Raw genomic sequence first — 21,401 nt, 5'->3', positions numbered from 1 at the left:
GATAAAATGGATTAGAGGATAAGTGATCAGAAGATTGAGGGAGGTGATTTTGCCCCTCTACTTCGCTGTTGTGAGATCCCACCTGGAGTGCTGCATCCAGCTCTGGGGTCCCTGGCATAGCAAGAACATCAACCTGTTGGAGCAAGTGCAGAGGAGGCCACAAGGCTGATCAGAGAGCTGGAGCACCTCACCTATGGAGACAGGCTGAGAGACTTAGGGTTGTTCAGCCTAGAAAAAAGAAGGCTCTGGGGAGACCTTAGAGCAGCTTTCCAGCAGCTAAAGGGACCCTATAAGAGAGTTTGACACAGACTTTTTACAAGTGCATATAGTGATAGAACAAGGGGGAATGGCTTCAAACTTAGAGAGGGTAGGTTTAGACTGGATATTAGGAAGAAATTATTTACTGTGAGGGTGATGATACACTACCACAGGTTTCCCAGAGAAATTGTGGATGCCCCATCCCTGTTAGTATTCAAGACAAGGCTGGATGGGACTCTAAGCAACCTGGTCTAGTGGAAGGTGCCCCTGCCCACGGCAGGGGGGTTGGAAACAGATTGTTAAGGTCCCTTCCAACCCAAACCATTCTGTGATTCTCCTTTCCCTCCAGGCCAGCCCCTGCTTCGCCCCGGCGCTGGTGCCCGGCCCTGGCCGCACTCCGCGGCGGTGCCAAAGCTCGGCACCCGCCTCTCCCTGCACCACCGGGCTCCAGCCCTCGCTTCACGGGCACTACGCAGAAGGAACCGGCGGGGGAGCCACGTGTTTTACGGCTTTCGCCCGGATCCACAGGGCATCGGAGTTCGGACTCGGTCCGCCACTCGCCGCCGAGCCGCTCATGCGGCCGCACCGCCGGCGGGCCCCGCTCCGCCTGCGGCGCTCGGGCGGCTGCGCCGGACGGGGCCCCGTCCCGCTCCCCGCCCCGGGGCCGGCCCAGCGACCGCCCGGGCGGGCCCGCCCATTCCCACCGCGGGGCCGCCGCCGCTCACGGCCCGGCCGCTCCGCGCCCTCCCGCCGGTAGGTGCCTGCGGCCGCCACCGTCCCCTCGGGACAGCGGGGGCGGCGCGTCTGAGCTCGGGGTGGCCCTGGGGGCTCCATCCTCGCTCCGGGGAGGGGCTGGGCAGCACCTGGGTATCCGGGGTATCTCGGCAACCACCTCGGGGTTACCGAGGTGCCTCCTCAGTTATCCCTTAAAACACAGCCGGAGCCCGCCCGTGTGTACAGTCACCACCGCGCCTCTGCGGGGGGACGGGCTAGGGGGTGAGCGAAGTTGACATATTTTTTGAAAGCATGAAGTGGTTTTTTTTTTTAAAGCGGCCTTGCTCGGTAGATCACTTCTAGTAAGTGCCAGCACATGCGTGTTGCTGTGGTTGCTGTTTGCCTGTCCATTTCGTTCCTGTGCTTCCGTTCCCTTCGGAGATGTTTTCCCGTGGCCTTTCCAGGCCTTTAGAGTTCCCGCTGGACTTTAGTTCACTATCCACTGAATTTCTGTGGGCACCAGCGTAAAGGGGGGAAAACACTCATCAGATACATTTGAAAGATATTCTGAATGAACCTTTCTAAAAAAAAAAAAAACAAAAAACCTCTAACTTGACAAATGTTGTGACTTATAACGATGGCTTGCAATTGTAAAAGCATTTCAAATGCAATGCTTAATACAGCTAAGTAAAGCTGGATCCTCATTAAATAAAAAAAGAGCTGATGGTTGTTTAAGATCCGTCAAATCTCCAAATTTGTCATCTGTCTTTAAAACTTCACAGCTGGCAGTAAAGGGAGGGGGAGGGTGTTTTTTTGCTGTTCACTGGCATACCAACAAATTCCTCAGGTCAAAGCTATACTGCTATTTGTGTTTATCAGAACAGGAGCATATTTCTGACCTAATCTCTCTGCGCAGTTGTCATTGGGAGGCTGTGACAAAAGCTGAGAGTATGAAGTTGAAACCTTTTCCTTCAATTGATTCCAGCGCTAATTTTAACCTGATTACGTCCACATTTAGTTTATGATGGCGCACATCTATGGAGATGAGGAATTGGAAGCATTACTTGGGGGAAACACACATACCAAAAGCACACTGCAGTTCCTATTCACTTTTCTAGCTTCATGTCCACCTAATTACTCTTTCCATATAGCTATGAATTATTCTCGGTTCATGACTGCTGTGAGTGCAGCAAGAAAAGCATCTCCGATAAGAGTCCTGAGTGAGTACATGTCCATTCTTCCCAGTTTCTCAGAAAGAGTATCATTCTACATACTGGTCTTTGCTGGGGTATCATGGCTTAAAGACTTCAAAAGGCTTGAAAGAAAATCATGCTGTAAGCAGACAAGCAAGGCCAGATAACTGCTTTGACTTTGTTTTTCTTTATACCTGTTTGTTGTCTCAACTTGACAAAGTGAATAGCCTTGAACCATTTCAGAAACCCATACAGAGAGAAGAATTGGTATTATCATTTCAACAAGTGTCTGAAAAATCTCTGCTACTGTCTCTGAACCAGGGCTTTGGCCACAATTTGCTACTGAGTTTACCCTGGTTGTCCAGAAACAAGCGACTCCTAATGACTTGAAATTCAGTCCCAGCATATTTCTTTCCACCTAGCTTTCCTGTATCCTGTTTATGTCCATAAATTCCTCGCCACCATCACCCTCTCAGTATTACTACAATTTCCTTTTCCATATTACACTATCTTGAGGCTACCACATTACAGTCTTCTGTGTGACAGATAGAAAAGGTTAACTGCCTACTTGTTTACTCAGTTGAAACCTATGGAGACCTGCCAAAACTGGAGCATGAGACATGCATCAGCAGTTAAGCCTTCAGGGGTCAATTTCCTCTCTTGGTAAGGGGCTGGCATTTGCTGTACTGCTTAAAATGCTTCATATAGGTACAACTAAGTCAAGTAATTCACTCTAGATAGTCTCTTTTTCAAGTGATACATTGATACACATCATAGCGCAAATTATAAGTAGCACAGTTCCTGCAGAAAGACACATTCAGACTGTAGTTTTGATGACAAAGTAAATCTCTCTTTACCAGAGCAAATGTTACAGGCATAACCCATATTGTTGTACTAACTGATAAGAATTAATTCCCCATGTTCTAGTTTGCTAATAAGTAGTGGAAAATAAATTTGAGAACAGGAGGCTTTAAGCCAGATCTGGTGTCATCTCTCCTCTCATGTCTGATGTAAAACTGTCAAGCCAGCATGAATGCCATCTTGTGAGCTCTTAGATTTAATGTAGTCAAGTGCCCTTGCTGGATTAAAGTCCAGTCTGCACTGCATAGATTGGATCTGAGTGATTGTGAAACTCTGACTTTAAAGCAAGAGTTAAGATTTTCTTCATGGTGAATTACTTATACAGTGGCATTATTTAGTGGCCTCTGCCACTAAAACAAGGCTGACAGAAGTGTTTCCACTCCCCTATAGAAAAGCTATAATCATCTGTCAGCATAGCTGCACTACTGCCATGTCAGCTGAAGTGAGACTGAACAAAAAACAAAGTCAGTCGTTTCAAATCAGTCTAAACAGAAGATCATTAAGATTTTAAATTCTCAAAGCTCAGAAGATCAGTCACAGAAGTTTTAATAATAGAATAGTCCAGATTGTTTTAAAAGAAAATATAGTTGTTTTAACTTCAGATAATTTTTTCTCTTAGTCTGTCCTGCCAGTATCTCCCTCCCTGCCTCCCCAAACACCTTTTTAATCCAAACAGAAAGACAAGTTTAAGAAGAATTGTCCTTCTTAATTCAAGATAGTTAAAAAAGTGAAATATGGAACAAATTCCTCTGGACTATTATTATATATTGACTAAAGGATAGGATCAGCATTGCAATAATCAAATTGTAACCACGGTGTTTTCCTTTTAATCTAGCTGAATTGATGCAGAAATCTCCTCCATCTCTCATCTCTCTGGCTGGAGGGGCACCAAATCCTAACCTTTTTCCATTTAAGAGGGCAATTGTTGACATTGGACATGGAACTCCTATTGAGATTGGGGAAGATCTGATGAAGAGAGCTCTTCAGTACTCAGCCTCAGCAGGGTATCTGTCACAGCTACTTGCACTTCAAGATGCCAGAATCAAAGGATCATAATATCATTTGTTATTGCATTAATTCACCTGTGTTTTTAAAACCTGTTCATAAACCCCTTTTTTCCAAAACCAGGTTCTTTCAAAAAACAGGCATCTTTCAATTTACCTCACTCTAAAACCCTATTCCTAGTAATTCTCAAGCCAGAGCATTTCCTGGCTGTTATTATTTGAGAATCCAGACTCCCAGATCAGATATTAATTAAAAGATACTGCATTACAATACGTAGTTTCCACATTCTGGAATATTTATGTTCTTTTCATTTGGCACCATATATTAAAGTCAGTATGTACAACTTGTGGTAGCGAAGAGGAGGTATTTGTAGTTGTGTCATTTTTGGTACAAAACTTTGGTAAAAAAATTGCATATTGCTACATTACTTAGTGCTCACGTGAACTCCCCAGCACACAGCACTAAGTCAGGCTTGGGACAGGTTTGAAGAAAATACTTAGGTACCTACAGAGTCACACAGGGCATTAATCAGTTAAGACTTTTCTTAAAATTTAAATGAACCCCAACCATTTGTGAATATCCTACAGGTTTTAAGACTTTTTTAAAAAAAACCTGTTTCAGAAATCCTTTTAATCTGCAGCATTGAGAGCTTTGTCAGATTGCTAAATTTGAGTACAGAATGATCACTTCTAGGAGTGGATACTGTTCAACCTCCACCCTGTTTTGTCCTTGGCAAATAATTTCTGCCAAGACTTCAGTATGATAATTTGGTGTATGGACCACAGATGCCCATCTCATTTGCATAATTTGATAAAGCAGTCATAAAAATCACATCTAAGTGTATCTGTGTGGCAGACTCGGGACTGTGTGCTAGATTTGGCAGTGATTTAGAGATGCAGCCTAGCTTTGGCTTGTGTAAGATGTTAGATGCACCTTCTTATTCATGTTTCAGGATTCCAGAGCTGTTGTCTTGGCTAAAAGATTTCCAGCGGAGCCTACATGATCCCCCCACAGCCAACTACAGTCCTGAGCAAGGACAAATGGAAGTGTGTGTCACAACTGGCAGCCAGGAAGGCTTGTGTAAAGTAAGACCGAAAGCTTCATATATTAAAAGCATTTCATTCCGAGAGATGTTTATTCCCGCGTTAGTTCATTTGTATCAGCATTAAATGCCACTCTATAACTATATGCAGGATACTTTGTTAAATGAATGCCTGACAGTATTATCAATACAAGATAATGGAACTGAAACAAAATTGGTGTGGCATTCAAGTCTGTTGGGACCACATGAATGTTCCAGTAACCAAAGAGCCTGTCAGAAAATAGGTAACATTCCATGTTATTCAAGTGGTGCAGTAATAAGCACGTAGATGCATTATTTGCTTTACCTTAATTCTGTTCTAAATGTGTTTCTTCTTTTTACTTCATGGGGTTTTTTTAACTTCATGAAATAATTACCCTTTAAAGTCCACTCTCACTGTTTATTTGTTCTTTTCTGTAACTTATACAATAGAAACAGTGCTTCAGAGCACTGTCTTTCCATGTCAAATTGGTATTCTCTAGTTGATTACCTAGCTGAATTTGGCTGTAAAGCAGATTTTTCATCTGTTCATTGCTTTTCTCACAGACAGGATAATTAAATGGTTAGAGAATTACTAATATCTAATCAAGATTTTTAGTCCCACTAAGTAGTCAGAAGTATAAGCACATGTACAAGAATGTAGCAATATTTCTAAAATAGACTTTTCTTTTACAGGTGTTCGAAATGCTCATTAATCCTGGAGACAACATCCTTTTGGATGCACCCACATACCCTGGGACACTAGCAGCTGTAAGTATTCATTAGCTACAAAACACTGTAAATGTTACATTTGAACTAAACAGCAATTTACTACCTGATCTGCAGTTTTATACAGATTGTTTGCATTTACCATAAAAACGTATCTAAGAATCAAGATTTTTGAGTTCAACTCTAAATATTCATAAATATTAATTCATAGAGGGTTTTCTACTGGAAGTTCTATAAAAACTATTCCAAATTCCTCTTCCAAATCCGAGTTCATTCAAGGGCTAAGGTCACATTTGATTGGGTTGGAAAGAAATGACATCAGGACCTAGTTGAGTTGAAGCAAATTTGCAACAAGTGGGTGTTTTAACATGTTAGCACAGTCACCTGAAGTATTTCATCGTCAGATTATACCATAACTATAAATAGTGTAAGATTGGAATAGGCCTGAACATCCATATATGAGTATGAAGAAGTGAATTAGTCAGAACTATACAAAAGTAACACAGTTTCCTTCTGACAAGTAACTTAATCAGTATAAAATTAAATGTCAGCTGAAAACGTTTAAAAGCTGTAAGAAGGCTTAGAATAAATAATACACCACAATTTCAGTGTAGTCTCCCCTTGCATTAAAAGAAATTCCGTTATTGTTTGCTGTGCTAAATTTAAATATGTTGTCTAAACAGCTGTACTTTGTTAGAAATGTATTTTAACAATGCAGCAGCTTGCATTTTTACTTAAAAATGCAGAGCACTACATGGCACAAATTGAAATTCCACAGAGGATAGACAGCAAGTTTTTTCATTGGTATTTTACCTATATTTTTCATACTGCTGTCAACATGTCATTGCAGTAGCATCATTTCATTCTCCTTTGTATTGCTGAATATATCTATTGAGAACATCTTGTTTGCCCTTTGTCAGTGAAGAATAGCTTATAGTTCTGGCACTTCTACTGAAGCAGAGCATAAATTGTCAGTAGGAAGCGAAGATACTATGAACTTAACTGTCTGCAGTGAGAGCATGAGGAATGCCAAGAGAATACAGTTCAAATTCACAAAATCCCTTTCTGCTTGCAAAACCACATGTGATTTCCTAGAAAAAAAGCTGCAATTGAACATAGGAGTTACCCATTTCCTCTCAGTTTGCTTAATAGGGCAAATAAAGAGTAATGTGGAAAGTCTGACAAGCTTTACAGCAAATTCAGGCAAACTTTCTTTTGACTCATGAGCAAATGGAGTTTGAGGTATCTCTAAAATCAGAAAGACAGTCTTTGTATTGATGATATTTTACAACACCAATGACAAAAGGAAGACCTTTGAATTACATGATTGTGACAGTTTTGTTCCTTCTATCAACAGCTGAGACCCTTGGGTTGTAATATAATTAATGTTCCTAGTGACCAACATGGCATTATTCCAGAAGCTTTAAAAGAAATTCTGTCTACTTGGAGCTCAGAAGATGTAAAAAATCATAGCCATCACCTTCCCAAATTCCTGTACACTATTCCAAATGGGTGCAACCCAACCGGCAACTCTCTGAGCACAGAGCGCAAGAAGGAGATTTACCAGGTATGTAGCTGGGGCCTTGTGAACTGTGTAGGTAGAAATAAATAAATGTCAGTCTCGTTTCAGTTGAGGATACTCATGTGGTATTTGGGCCCATTATTGGTCCACTAGACATTCCTCCTAGAACTTGTTTCTAGCAGAATCTCTTTCATGACAACTCTCCAAAGGTGGACTACGCATTAGATAAATTGTTTTTCAATAGTAGCCCATTGATGGCTGGTACCTTTTTGCTGTGGGCTTCTAGTCTGACTTACTGCAAGCTGCCTGTACAGTTTGCTACATGGAACAGAGCTCCAGTTACATACATGGGTCCTTGTACTACGGATACTGTGTTTACTCTTATAATTGCTTCGTGTCTAAAATGGGCACTTGAAAGCTTCTCATGATGGGGCCTTGTATATAATGAATGACCAATCAATAGGAGCATAATACGGTCCTGGTAAGGAAAAAAAAAAACAAACAAACAAAAACCAAACCAAAACCAGAATGAATTTAGTGTCTTTATCTTATAACAGATCTTTTTTTATTCGTTTCTGTAGCTTGCAAGAAAATATGATTTCCTCATAATAGAAGATGACCCTTACTACTTTCTTCAGTTTGAAAAGGTAATTTGTCTTCCATAATCCTTAGTAACACCTTATTTTCTGGTCCAGGAGAAAACTAAGGTTTGAGCCATGGATGCTCCTTCTTCATGTCCTACCAAGGTAGTTGTAGGCCTCACAGTCATTTCCCCTTTCAGTCATTGTCCCCTTTGTGACATTTTATGTTCTGTTAATCAGCAGTTCAAATTCCTCAAGCCTCATACAGGATAGAATTTCCTTCAGAAGTCAGAAAAAAAGCAAGTGTGTCACTGAAGAAGCACTTGAAAATTGCAGCCTCTTAGTGGTCCTTTCAGACCAGTCTCTTCTTTCATTCAGCAGAAGACTTCCAGCTCCCCATCTACTGTACCCCCTTTGCCTTTTGGAAAACCCAAGAGAGTTCTCCCAGGTACCACAGAAAGTGGTACTGGATAGGTAGCTTCCCTTCTTCATGTAAATTTTCCCCAGATTTCACATGTGAATCTACAGTTGCACAGTCTGCAAAAGTACCTAACATCTGAAATGAAAATTGGTCTTATAAAGCAGTAAAACATGGATGGAAGCTAAAGTTCAGTAATTTCTATTTTGAAATACATTTTTATGGGAAGAGGCAATAAAATAGTTTCACTGAATAGTATTGAATACTATTGTGTAGCTTTGTTAGAAAGTGTAGGGGAGAAGGTGTAAAAGCAGAATTCTTGATAAGTAAAAAGTATGCTGAACTCAGATCATCACAATTTGGTCACGTCTTCTGATTTCATTTTTTAATAAAGCGAAGCAAAAAGCTACAGGACTCCATTTTAGAAGTCACAGTACCTGTTTACTCCACAAAGAAATTTTGGCAGAAAAATCATTATTTCTCACTACTTCTTATGGCATCATACCAAAACTTGAACTGAGCACTTGTATGATGAACAGTGGGCTAAGTAAGCATCAAAAAATAACAAGGCTGATTTCTTGAAGACTTTCATAGAATATTGAAATCACATCTCAGACAGCTAGCCTAAACAATCACTTGTCAGCAAGTTACTGTAATATTTTCCTTGGAATACAGATCTGTAAAATATTTATTATCAAAATATTTCTTTTAGAAATGAACTGTGTCTTCATGGTAAGGAAAATAATTCCATCTTAGTCCTTACTAGCACCTTGAATTTTATTTTTTATTTTTATTCCAAGCCATGGGCTCCAACTTTCCTCTCAATGGATGTGGATGGCCGAGTTATCAGGACCGACTCTTTCTCTAAAATTCTCTCATCTGGGTAAGGCCAACTGCAGACTGCTTAGCATTGCCTATTCAGTTAAGGCACAAGTCTTTATACAAGATTATCAGACATGTCATAGTGGTTTTTCATCTATTAACTATCCACTTGTGGAATGAACTTCTAAATCCACGGCTTTTCACAGTCTGCTCTCTTTTCATGTCATCTCTTGGCAGTCATTTAACTCCAGGTTCTGTTTCTCTTCTGATACTAATACTTGAGCCCCTGTCCCCAGGCAACCCATTCTTGCAGACACCATCTAGGCAGAAAGACAGATGCTGGATTCTAGCTATGTTCCTGGAACTCCTAGAAGCTTTTCTCTCTTCTTTTTCCATTTCTCTTTCTATCTCTTACCATTCCTGTAGACTCACTGAACTTGTAATAGGAAAAAGAAACGATAGCATCATTCTTCACAAGCTATTCATAGGGTTATACTTATATCTAGCCCTACAGTTCTTTCAGGTTGTTCCCACCTGCCTGAAAAAACTAAGTTGGCTGTTTTCCATTTCACACTAGTTGAAATATTTGATTTTTAACTTTCTTTTGTTTATAACATCATCCTTGAGAATGTGAGGAGACAACATGATGCTAAGTGTGATTACACTTCCAGAAGTGACACTATAAAATGGCATGATGCAATTTTATCTTTACCAAAGACACATATGACCTTACTGGTTCTATTTTTCCTCAAAGAAAAACTTCAGCCAATCTGTAAAGATGGGTAGTAAGAATTGAAGCATAAATAACAATCTAGTTTATCAATCTAAATTCCATTTCTTCTGCAGTACCGAAAGGGAGTGAAAGAATAAAGCCATTTGCCACTTCTCATCTGTTGTCATAAAGCCTGAGCATTCATGATTTTTCATTGTGTGAGAACCTCTTCCCTTTGGTTTATGTAATCTTTATGGTTGCAGAGGAAAGCTTACAAACACAGAATATGTCCAGAAGACTCATATTTAAGAAGCCACTGTAAGCATTAAAGCCCGTTATTTGTTATTATTTCATAACTTTGACACTCAGCTTCTAAATTGCATAAGCCTGGGGCTTAGGGCAGTATTAAGATACAGAGAAATGCATAAGAGATCCTTACACTATCAACGAAATGGTTACATGTTTTCCTACATACAACTCTGTCATAGTTTGACCTGCCCCCCCCCGGGGTGGGGCTGGAAGTGGTTGGTCCCAGGTGAGTTTCTGATGAGGGGCCAGTCAGAGCTGTTTTTCACCCCTGTGAAATAAGCATATTACAACAGCTGGGAGGAAGTGGTTGGCAGAGAGAGAGAGAATGGAAACCATGAGGTGAGGCAGAGGAGAGAGGCCTGCGGGTCCCTTGCAGGGGGCCAGGCCCTCTTTTCCCCCCCGGCCGGGCTGCGGGGGAGCCCAGAACAGTATTATAACTGGACCGGGTGCCTGTGGCCAAAGGCTAGTGGTTCCCCCCCCCCCACCACTGCCCAAGAGAGGCAGTGGCGTGGACTTGAGAGGCCAGCCAGGGGGTTAGAGCCAGCCCCCCCCCAGCAGACAGGCACAGCATTGGAGCCGAACCAGAGATGGGTCGAGGGGTGGCCCAGAGCTGAAGAAGCAGCTGCAATCATGCAGAGCTGGAAGAATTCCAGGCAGGGGAGAGAGACTGAAGCGGTCTCACTGCCACCTTTCCTCCCTCCCATGGCAGGGGAGGAGGCGACCCTAAGCTGAGACTGAAATAAAAACAGAGAGGCCGAGGGGCTCAGAGGTGCCCTACGTTAGGTTTGGACGAGGGCAGCCGAAACCAAAGGACGAGGAACGTGGGAGATGCCCTCCCCTTGCTATGTGGCAAGTCAAGCTGATGCTACAGCTGAAACAGAGAAAAGTCAAACCAAGCAGGCTTTTTCTGGGTAAGGACTTTGGTGAAACTATTTGGGGTATAAAAGACTGAGCAAAAACCCAGAAACCCTGCAACCTGGGGAGGAAGAGTGGACTCAAAGTGGAGAAGTCCCTGAATCTTACTTCCTGGGAGGAACCTTCACGAACCAGGGGAAAAGGACTCAAAAGCTGACTCCCTGTAACTCGTGATGAAGACCTGGTGCAGCAAGTGTTCCCTTGCAGTCCAGGAGGAGACCTCAGCAGAGGCCGAGGAGCTGGTGGGAGTGCAAAAGACCCCTTCCCTGATACCCCAGTGAGAGAGACTTTAGCTATTGCCCTGAAGGTTTTTCTTCTGAACTGATGTGTGAGGGCCCTCAGGGGTGGTAGGAATTGTATTAATACTGTGTATTTATTTGCTTTTTAGTTTCTATAGTTTTTATTCTGTTAGTAATAAATTTTTATATAATTCCCCATGCTGAGTTATGCCTGTCTGAAAACTTCTCTTTCACGTTGAGGCAAATTGTGGGGGAGCTTGGAAATTGGATTTTTGGAGGCTTTCAAACCACGACAAACTCACACAAATATTAGCACATTGCATTTCTGTAGTAACTTTTTTCTATTTTGTTTTCTAGGTTAAGAATAGGTTTTCTGACAGGTCCCAAGCCTCTTATTGACAGAGTTGTTCTACATATTCAGGTTTCAACAATGCACACCAGCACTTTCACACAGGCAAGTACCAAACTGCCATCTGCATTGTATTTAGAAAAGACAATACATTCCAAGTTATAAGTATATATTCCATTAGCGAATACCTTTGCACTTTCACAGTTGCTCTGCACTTTTGCAGTTTTCTTTATGCACATTATTGTCAATTCTGCTAAAGGAAGAGAGACCACCATAGAACTTAGAACCAGAGGCAGAAGGTTGTCTCAGTGCATGGATAGCACAGCTAATATCCCTTAACCCTCAGATTGCAAGAATCAAGATTTGAAATACTTTATATCTCTTCCCAGTAGGTTCATTTGGAAAACCTCAATGTAAAGCATACATTGGAAGAAGCACTCATTTTTTTTTTCATTCTGCTTTGCAATTAGAACAATACTGGCAGCCCAAAAGACATTACAAAGCAGGCTGCCAACTACAGCCCCTTTATGGTTAGTGATAAGGAAAGGAGACATTGAACACAACTAAATATGGCTTCCATCTTCCAGCTCTATTAGTTCATCACAGAGGCACTATTAAAGTGAAGAGGCTGATATGGACAGGAAGGTAAAGCAATATACGTTGCCTTCCTCTTTCTCCCTGAATACCGTAATTAGCTTTCCATCCATTTTTCCCTCCTCCCACCCCAACCTCCAAATGCTACCATGATCCTTGGATACTGTAATGGCCTGTTGCTGTTGGTATCTCTGTCTATAAAGGGCTCCAAGAGATGCTGCATGCAATTTCATGCCTGAGGAATTTTGAATAGTGCATCTGGCTATGTATTTTTTGATGATTTGGAAGAGTTCTGTTTAAAACATGGTATTGATGATGTGTGTTATTTCTTTAGATTATGATATCACAGCTGCTTCATCAATGGGGACAAAAGGGTTTCTTGGAGCATGTTGACAGGTAGGGTCATGTCATATGCTGAGTCCCATAATCTGTTATTCTGCTACTTGTTACCTACATCAAACATTCTTTGCAGTAAACAAGTCAAAGGACATATATCAGTATTAGGCCAAATAGATAAGGCAGGTCACCAAGACTATCAAGTTCACACTAGAGCTGAAGGAACTCAGTATGAAGTTGCAGACATGCAGGTCAGGGCATGTCTCCTCCCACTACAGGCAAACAATCCACCAGTCCACTGGCACAGGCATTATGCAGCTCCCATCTCAAGAGAACTTGAGAGGATCCTGGAAGCTTCAAGTCAGTGAATAAAGTTTTCATCCCTCCTAAAGTGATAGGGTTTAAAGCAAATGCTAAGATCACTGAGCACAGAATTTACTGAGAAAGAATCACTTTCTATAAAGGGAGCTCTTGCCTTACTACGGCAGCAGGGATTCACCTTCTAACATCCTTGATCTCATGATTGTGGATACTGATTGAAAAACCTATAGAGAGCAGTGAAGTTCATCTACACACACCAAACATTGCCTTTTTCACCACTCTTGGAGACAGAGCACTGGGCTACAGTTTAACTCAGTAAGGCATTTCCTAAATACTGACCGATACACCTTTTTTTCATTTATTATGCAGAAGGAGCATAGTTTCTTTTGAATATCAGTACCTCATTTTAGATGCTATACTTAGATATCATTAGAGCCCCAACCCTCCTACTTCAGTGGGAGTGTGCTATACTCTGTAAAGGCCTGTAACAGGAATGTGAGCAAAGCATGCAGAAAGTTCTTATATATCACTGTAACAGCCACTTCTGTCCTCTGAGCACCTGCCTGATGTTCATACTGTAAACACCAGTACTTAAAAAAAAAAGCAAAACCAAAAACTGGCACGCCAGCCCTAGCATTGCCTTGTTTTAAGAATTAGGAACATAAAGATAAGTTTCACAGAGAAACTTAAATCACACATTAGCTCAACTTGCAGCAGTTCTAAAAAAAATAAATCCCAAATACACCTCTGCACTTACCTTCTTGTGGGCCAAAAGGCAGCCTCTCTCAGGCCAGAAGGTTGTTCTTCCTCTTGAACTAAGGAAAAGAGGATTGCAGTACGGTAGCTGTAATGCTTTAAACCTTTTAAAGGCAGTTGTCAGGTGATATTGATGAGGCCTGACAGCTGACTGGAGTCTCCTCCAGGTGATTTCATTAGTACAAAGTTAAGTTGTTAGATCATGCTTTTGAGTAGGAGCTGGCCTGTTGTATGGAGCAGCTACATTTTTGGGGCAGCATTGTCTTACTAATTCTTATCATTTCATTTCAACATGGAAGTAAAATTGTAACACAAAGGTACAAAGCTTGCAATGGAATTTGCAATTTTGATAAAAACTGCACAAGTGAGATTTACCATTTCATATATAATGTAGCAATAGGTATAGTTGAGTTCCAAAGCTATTGGTGTTGGAGTTTGTCTTTCAGGTGTAATAAAATACAGCCAGAAATCAAAGCTATTGGTTCAGAGAAAAATTTGTATTTTATCTAAAAAAAAATATGTAAAATTATGATAATAAAATTTGTATTTTATTTAAAAATACAAATGTGAAATTATGCAAATTACTAAGGATGTTTTCAGAGATGGGAACACATTTGCATCTGATTTATGAAGTCTGTATCAGGCATTTCTCTTGTGTCTTCTGTTGCACAGCTGCATTATTTTATATCAACAAAAGCCACTGCACATGACTTATCCATGTTGAAATTTGGGTTAAGGTCATTTTCTCCGGTAAATGATTGAATTACTTGAAAGTTGTACTTAAAGTGTAAAGTTCAAAGGTCTAGAATAGGGGAAGCTGTCAAATAGGTTCAAAAGTTTAGAAATGGGAAAGTTGTCAAATAATTATGGCAGGTTTATCATATGATTTGCTTTTTACCTTGTCAAATGCCATTTCCACAGGTACCTGTTACACAAATTCAACACAAATGCACAGACACTGAGACTGTGCTTATGGATATGTTTAAGTCCTTAATTTTCTTCAGTATCTGTGTTTTGTGCAGTAAATATTGCTAGCAGGACTGGTATCTACTGTTATAATAGACAGAATAGTATAATATATAACACCTTTCCATGATATATATGTAAAGCTTAAGAAGCAGCCACACAGGGCTGCTTCTGTCTGGTTGATCAGTTCTTTGTTGGAGGTGTGCTGTAGCATTGAAGACTTCTCTGATACATATACAAAGTTTTAGACACACAGTATACTGTGTTGTGCCCATCTAAGATATGCTTATATTTCTATTAAATGTGCACTTAGGTTGTTCAAGTAGAAAAGTTTTGGTTTTGCCTTTGGAAACAAATGGACTCTGAAACACTATGTGTTCTGACTTTCAATTGATAATTTGCTTTCAGAGTGGTGGATTTCTACAGGACCCAGCGGGATGCAATGCTCGTTGCTGCTGACAAGTGGTTAAAAGGTCAGAGTGCAACAGAGATAATTCCTTAAATTTTTTTCCAACTATATATCATCTTTGTGCTCAAGAAAAATCACTTAAGTTCATCTCTTGATGATAAGCACTATAAGCAAATCAACAACATTAAATGTTAAGCTTAGGACAAATTATTTATTGCTGTTGTTTTTATGCTTTTCTAGTGTGACAAGGAGATGGGAAAAAAGCTCACCACATTACAGTGCAAAGCAGTTTTTAAAAGAGCATGTATTTCACTTCATTATGTTCTTATCCTTTTTCTATTTAAAATTTCTGTCTTTAAAAAATCGCTGAAATAGTGACCTTAATTTAAAAGAAGATACAAACAAGCGCTATAGCAGCAGTGATGATATTTAACGTCAGTCACTTTCAGGTGTCCCCTTTTGTGGTTAACCATAGAGCACAGAAAGAATTTGATCAACAACAATGCAGTCCCGGTTAGTCGCTCACTGCCTTTAGTCAGTCTAAGTGGAATCAGCAATAACTGCTTAAGAACTGCCCACCTACCCTAGGTGGTACTTCCATGGGACATGGGTACTTGGGCACCACACAGTCATTAATGTATTTACTCCTGCTAATTCCAGGTGATTTATATATTTTTCTATATTGCTCTGAACAACCATGGGTTGTTGGCCTACATAGGCCCCCTTTGTCTCAATTTCCCAAGTTCCAAAACTTGGGTAATAGCACAGGATACTGCAAAGTATATTGTGAGAATACACTCTTGTAAAAGACTGCAGGGTCTTCATGTTTTCTAGTAAAAGAAGCTGTAATATTATAGAAGACAGACCTTTATTTTGTAGATATGTAATGGTAAAATACATTGAGGAAGAACTGGAGAAGAAGATGTTAAGTCAAATAAATAGGTCTTTAAAAAATATGTCCAAAACCATATAAAGCATTCTAAGTAAACGAAAGGTATACAGTAAGTCTGCAGATAAATCCTTTCTAAGCCTCTCATCTCCTTGTAACTCCTAGGCTCTCCTTTTCTTTGGGACAAAATCAATATTAATTGTAACTTAAAACACTTCTGTGCCATATTAAGAGAAACTGCAACAGAAAAATTATTTTAGATTGTTTACTTGATCTGAAAGTAATCAACAAATATAGTTTGCTAATGTTTGGGATATCTATAATTCAGAGGAATCACTTTCACAAAACGTATTGAGGTTACCAGCACAAGTGCAGTAGGCCCTTACAGGTACAAGTACTTTAAATTTGGAAAGTGGCAGCCTGGCTTGGTGGCCTGTATTCCCTTTCAGTTCATTGGAACAAAAAATCCACAATATCACTGAAACTATGTATCTGTTAAAGTTGGGGCATAAGTTTCTTCCTTGATTCCATTTTCTCTCTCTTTCTCTCTTTCTCTCTTTCTCTCTCCAGGCTTGGCTGAATGGTACCCTCCTGCTGCTGGCATGTTCTTATGGATCAAAATTAAGGGTATTTCTGATACACAGCAGCTGATAATGGAAAAAGCTTTGCAGAAAGAAGTATGACCTATGATTTAATGGCTTATGATCTTAAAATGAAAAGTGGGAAAGATAAAATATCTATGTCTATCCACACATATATGTACACATAAAAAAGCAGGAGAACTTGTCATGCATCATTATTGAGTCTGCAAGTCAGGCATTGTGGCATAGTTACTTATTAACAAAATCCATTCATGTCTGTTTTCAGATGTTGATATTTAATCCATTTACTTAAATTTAAACTGTTATAACATTTAGTACAATATGTTCTGTATACAACATATATATATATATATAATATTAATGACAGAATCATAGAATATTCTGAGTTGGAAGAGACCCACAAGGATCATTGAGTCCAACTCTTGGCCCTGCACACGACCATCCCCAAGAGTCACACCATGTGCCTGAGAATATTGTCCAAATGCTTCTTGATCTCTGTGAGGCTTGGTGCTGTGACCACTTCCCTGGGGAACCTGTTCCAGTACCCAGCCACCTTGTGGGTGAAGACCCTTTTCCTAATATCCAACTTAAACCTCCCCTGACACAACTTCAGGCCATTCCCTTGGGTCCTTTCACTGGTCACCACAGAGAAGAGATCAGTGTCTGCCCCTCCTCTTCCCCTCACAAGAAGTTGTAACTGCAGTGAGGTCTCCCCTCAGTCTCCTCTTCTCCAGGCTGAACAGAACAAGTGACCTCAGCCACTCATCATATGGCTTCCCCTCAAGGCCCTTCATTGTCTTTGTTGCCCATATATAAGTAGCTACATGTATGATGGCTGCTTACTAAATCGTTTTAGTAAGAAAAATTAACTATGGTTTTATTTCTACAATTTATAAGCACTGTACTGAGTAAACTACCCCCTACCTCACTGGTGCTTCTAAACATTGTGATGATATGTCTGACCTAGTAACCCACCAGCCTAGGTAACCAAAACCCAAGACCCTTTGATTTTGTTGTGAAAAGTCTGATCACGGGTTGTATATTTTTGTCTCCTCATTTTGAAGAGAAGAAATATATTATGCCATGATCTGATATGAGTGCTTAAGCACTGAGTCTTCTCAAATTTAATTTAATATAGTGTTTTAAAAATGCAGAAGTGGTAATAACTGTGTGGCTAATGAATTTTTCTTAGGTATTACTGGTTCCTGGAGGAGCATTTAATATCAATAGTTCAGAGCCGAGTTCTTATGTCAGAGCCTCCTTCTCTCTGTCTTCTCCTACTCAGATGGATCTGGTAAGTGAGATTTATTTTTTTTTTTACATTCTTAGCAAGACAGTTTCTCACACAGTAATGCTCCCTTATTTTTACATAGTTCTTATATGTTTTCTTGAATGTTACTGTAGGTTTTTAGTCCTTAGGTGATTAAGCAGTACTTCTGAAGCAGTATTAGCTGTTTCTTAAGCAAGATACTCATCCAGATGACATGAAAGGTACCAAATTTTTAGGACCACTTAAAATTTCTCTGTGTATCTCATACATGCAGAGTCTCACACTTAAATGTCCCAGACATTATTTATAAATGCTTTACTGAAGTCAGAATAAGTAGTAAGTTCTGCTGTTTCCTTAAGCATTAGTAGGCATCGCGTATCTTTTATTTTCCAGACTGTCCATTCCTGAGATTCTAAGACTGAATTATCTGTTTTCTTTTATGTGGGTCTTGTCAATCTTTTGTAAGAAAGAATATTGTTTTTCTTTCATACAATTTACATATATGTTTTATTTTATTTCTCAATAATTACTCTTGTATGTGTTTTAGGAGCATTTTTTATGTTATTGGCTCTATCTGTAAAATCAGTGGGAAGAAAGATAGGAGACGTCTGTTTGTGCAGATTTAATACTCATTTGATTCAGATGCTTGAAACAGTTCAATATTTGTAGTTATAATTTCATTCAGTTGTGAAGTTTTGTAAAGATAAGCACTTCTATTGCCTTTTTATTGTTTGTGTATGGTTAGGGCAGTTTTAGTAGTTTAACAGGTTTGATGTGTTGTCTGTTTATGCAATGCTAAATATAAATGTGAAACACATTTTTGTCATTGCAGGCCTTCAAGAGACTGGCTGACCTTATAAAAGAATCTTTGTGAAAAAGTTAAATAGAGCTCTTGCAGCAATTAAAAACCATCTCCAGAAATATTTATTAACATTTGGATTTCATCAGAACACTTTATAAGCAAGCACAATACAGTAAATGTTTCCTTAGATATTTTCAGCTAAAAAAAAGACAAAAAATGGAAGTGAAAAACAATTTGCCTAATTTATTTTGACAGGGCATTTCATTACTAAATATATTACAATTCAGAAAAATTTAAAATACTCAAAACCAAATTGTTCTATTTCCTGTCAAATCTATGGTTTTGTTAGCTTTGAATAAATTTTTGTTTTGACTTTTATTTTCCATTTGGGTTGGGAAACAGAGAAATCAGTTACTTAGGAAGTTGCACTTGAGGTGGTCTTAGCCACTGTTACTTAATCTCAACTGATACATTCCTCCAACATCTTTCATTGGAATTGTTTTGTGTGTCACTTTCCTTCTTGTCCTACTGTATGGCATCTGGTTTTGAGGATTTGAGAATCAGTATTTAATTTTACTAAAGTTTTGACAGATAAAACTGATATAATGATGTTAAAAAAAAAGAAACTGATCCAGCAAAATTAGGCTATGATTACAAATAAAACTGTATGGCCTGAGGTCCCTTGCAGTTTGCATGGGCTTTGCAGCTCATTCTCTATTTTGTAAAAGGTTTTCTGATTGCTGGCTTTTACTTCAGTCTGTGAATAATTACTCTGTACCTGTGTTAGAAAATCTCTTGTTTGCAAAGGCATGTAGATGTGCTAATAGAACAGTTCTTGGTTAATCAGTCAGATGTGTTTCTAAACAGAGAGCGTAAGTAACTGAACAGGGGGCATAGAAATTCCAGCATACAATAAACATGACCCAAAATCCTGGGACAGGCCAATGGTGTTTTACCTCTGTTAATGCTTGATTTTTTGGATGAAACTGCAAGAAAGTATTTTAAGTTCATTTAACCAAATGCAGAGAAAGTTTGAAGTTCTGTGTAAATCAAGGAACAGAAATACCTTCATGTTAATTTTTTCCAGAACGTTTCACAGTATATTCACTTGTTATATCAATCCAGATCTGATTTAATATAAGTTGAAAATAAAAAGAAAATATAATTTTGAAGGTATTCTCCAAATTCTGTTCAGCTATAGGGAATCTTCTAGCTGTAGTCAGATTTGTTAATGCATTTCTGGGATATTCATTCATGAAACGAGTCAGCAAGACCGTTATTCTTCTCCCATGGTAACATCTGAGCTTTGCAGGGTTACACAATAGCTTCCATAATCACTATGAGAAAAGTGATGTACAGCATGGTATTCTTGGGAGCAATGTTAGAAGAATGAAAATGTATCCTTTGCATTTTTCATTCAGAATTATTACAGTTCGAACACTGCAATTGTTCTGTTCCTGTGTAACACACAGCCTAGAGTGGGCCGTTCAAAACTGTTATTGAATAATAAAGAAAACAAGATGGATTAGGGCATGCACCAGTACAGCTCAGTGGAGTTCTTTTACATATTTACCCCAGTGGATCACAATCCAGATTGCAACAGCAGGACTGAAAGTACTGTGGATCTGTAGGTTACAAGATGTTAAAATACAAAGTTCCATACAGAAACAATTTTTAAAAGATGAAGCTTAAAATGGAACTTGCATTCATAATTTAGGGGACAATGCCCCAAAACTAAACCAACCGTTTTCAACAATAACTCTACAAATACTTAGACATCACCACTGATGCTCAGGGACTGACATTCAGTTAGATGAAATAATTCTCTACATGCTCACAGTTCAACATAAAAACTGTCTGTTTATATACACACATACGTTCTCTCTTCTAGTGAATTCCCCATAAAAATCTATTTTTCCTCAATTATTCACTAATCACAGCTGTGCTGAAGGGCTCTTGTTTGAAAGTAAGGGGGGATATTTTCCTTCAGATCACTGACCTGTGTGAACTTAGAATTTTTAAATGTGTTTTATGCATAATAAATGGAATTATGTTAAGTTGTTACCATTAATAATTCCATAAACCTATTGAAAAACTGTTCCCCCTTGATGCATCTGTAAAATTCACAAAGCAGAAGTGTTGTGTGAGTCTCGATGTGTGGAACAACACGTGTGCATGATGTGCGTAGAATGGGTTGAGATTTATGTCCCTTGTACAGCAGAATTGTTTGGGTCATGTACAGTGGCTATTCGCCCAGAATTTCTACGTGTTTTTTGTCTGCCAAAAGCATGAAAATCCCGTGTAACCAAAGTGTAGGTACAAGAGAAGAGGCAGCTAAATGACAACTCCGAAATAAGTCTGGAGACCCAGCCTGCGGGAAGCTGCCCATGTCAGGCAGCTCTACAGCACTGCTGCAGCCTCTTGCACAACTGGCCATTACTGGGACATCAGGGGATGTGCTTACTGCACCAAGCCCTTTCACTGCTCTGTATCCTCTCTTCCCCAAAGGTAAATGGTGTCACTTGCATCAGGTGGCTTAAACCCAGCTATGAATGAGAGAGATTTCTTGCTCTTGGATGGATGAAACAGAAAGGGAAAGCCAAAACTTTCATTTGCCACATCATTTCTTTGTATCTGAACCTGTTGCCCACTCTTCCTTTTGTCTCTGAATGGCATCCTCCTGGAACATTCAATCACAGTGAATTCTCTCTCCCAGGAGACCAAGGTGCGTTAAAAGGTTCAGGGAAACAGCATGTGCATATAGGATTT

The 21,401-nt window shown here is 39.6% G+C and overlaps 1 protein-coding gene across 4 annotated transcripts; it reads left to right on the top strand.

Annotated features, from left to right (window-relative positions):
- Nucleotides 1–961: 961 nt before the first annotated feature.
- Nucleotides 962–20,687, top strand: AADAT (aminoadipate aminotransferase). 4 transcript variants are annotated; one of them, XM_017816555.1, is made up of 15 exons: nt 966–1,011; nt 2,124–2,192; nt 2,746–2,828; nt 3,862–4,030; nt 4,984–5,116; nt 5,788–5,862; nt 7,178–7,387; nt 7,924–7,989; nt 9,142–9,224; nt 11,696–11,792; nt 12,616–12,677; nt 15,069–15,133; nt 16,529–16,635; nt 17,753–17,854; nt 18,663–20,687. In XM_017816555.1, the coding sequence occupies exons 3-15, from the start codon at nt 2,786–2,788 to the stop codon at nt 18,702–18,704; spliced, it is 1,254 nt and encodes a 417-aa protein (XP_017672044.1). In that variant the 5' UTR covers nt 966–1,011; nt 2,124–2,192; nt 2,746–2,785; the 3' UTR covers nt 18,705–20,687. The 4 variants fall into 4 exon arrangements, with proteins under 4 accessions (XP_017672042.1, XP_017672045.1, XP_017672044.1 ...); XM_017816553.1 differs by lacking the exon at nt 2,746–2,828 and having other exon boundaries at nt 962–1,011; XM_017816554.1 differs by lacking the exons at nt 966–1,011; nt 2,746–2,828 and adding an exon at nt 1,146–1,165.
- The last annotated feature ends 714 nt before the right edge of the window (nt 20,688–21,401 follow it).

Source organism: Lepidothrix coronata, unplaced genomic scaffold (genome assembly GCF_001604755.1).
Source record: "Lepidothrix coronata isolate B3197 unplaced genomic scaffold, Lepidothrix_coronata-1.0 Scaffold56, whole genome shotgun sequence".
Classification (NCBI taxonomy): Eukaryota; Metazoa; Chordata; class Aves; order Passeriformes; family Pipridae; genus Lepidothrix; species Lepidothrix coronata.
The sequence above is the reverse complement of the archived record's forward strand: the minus strand, read 5'-3'. Positions and strand labels throughout refer to the sequence as shown.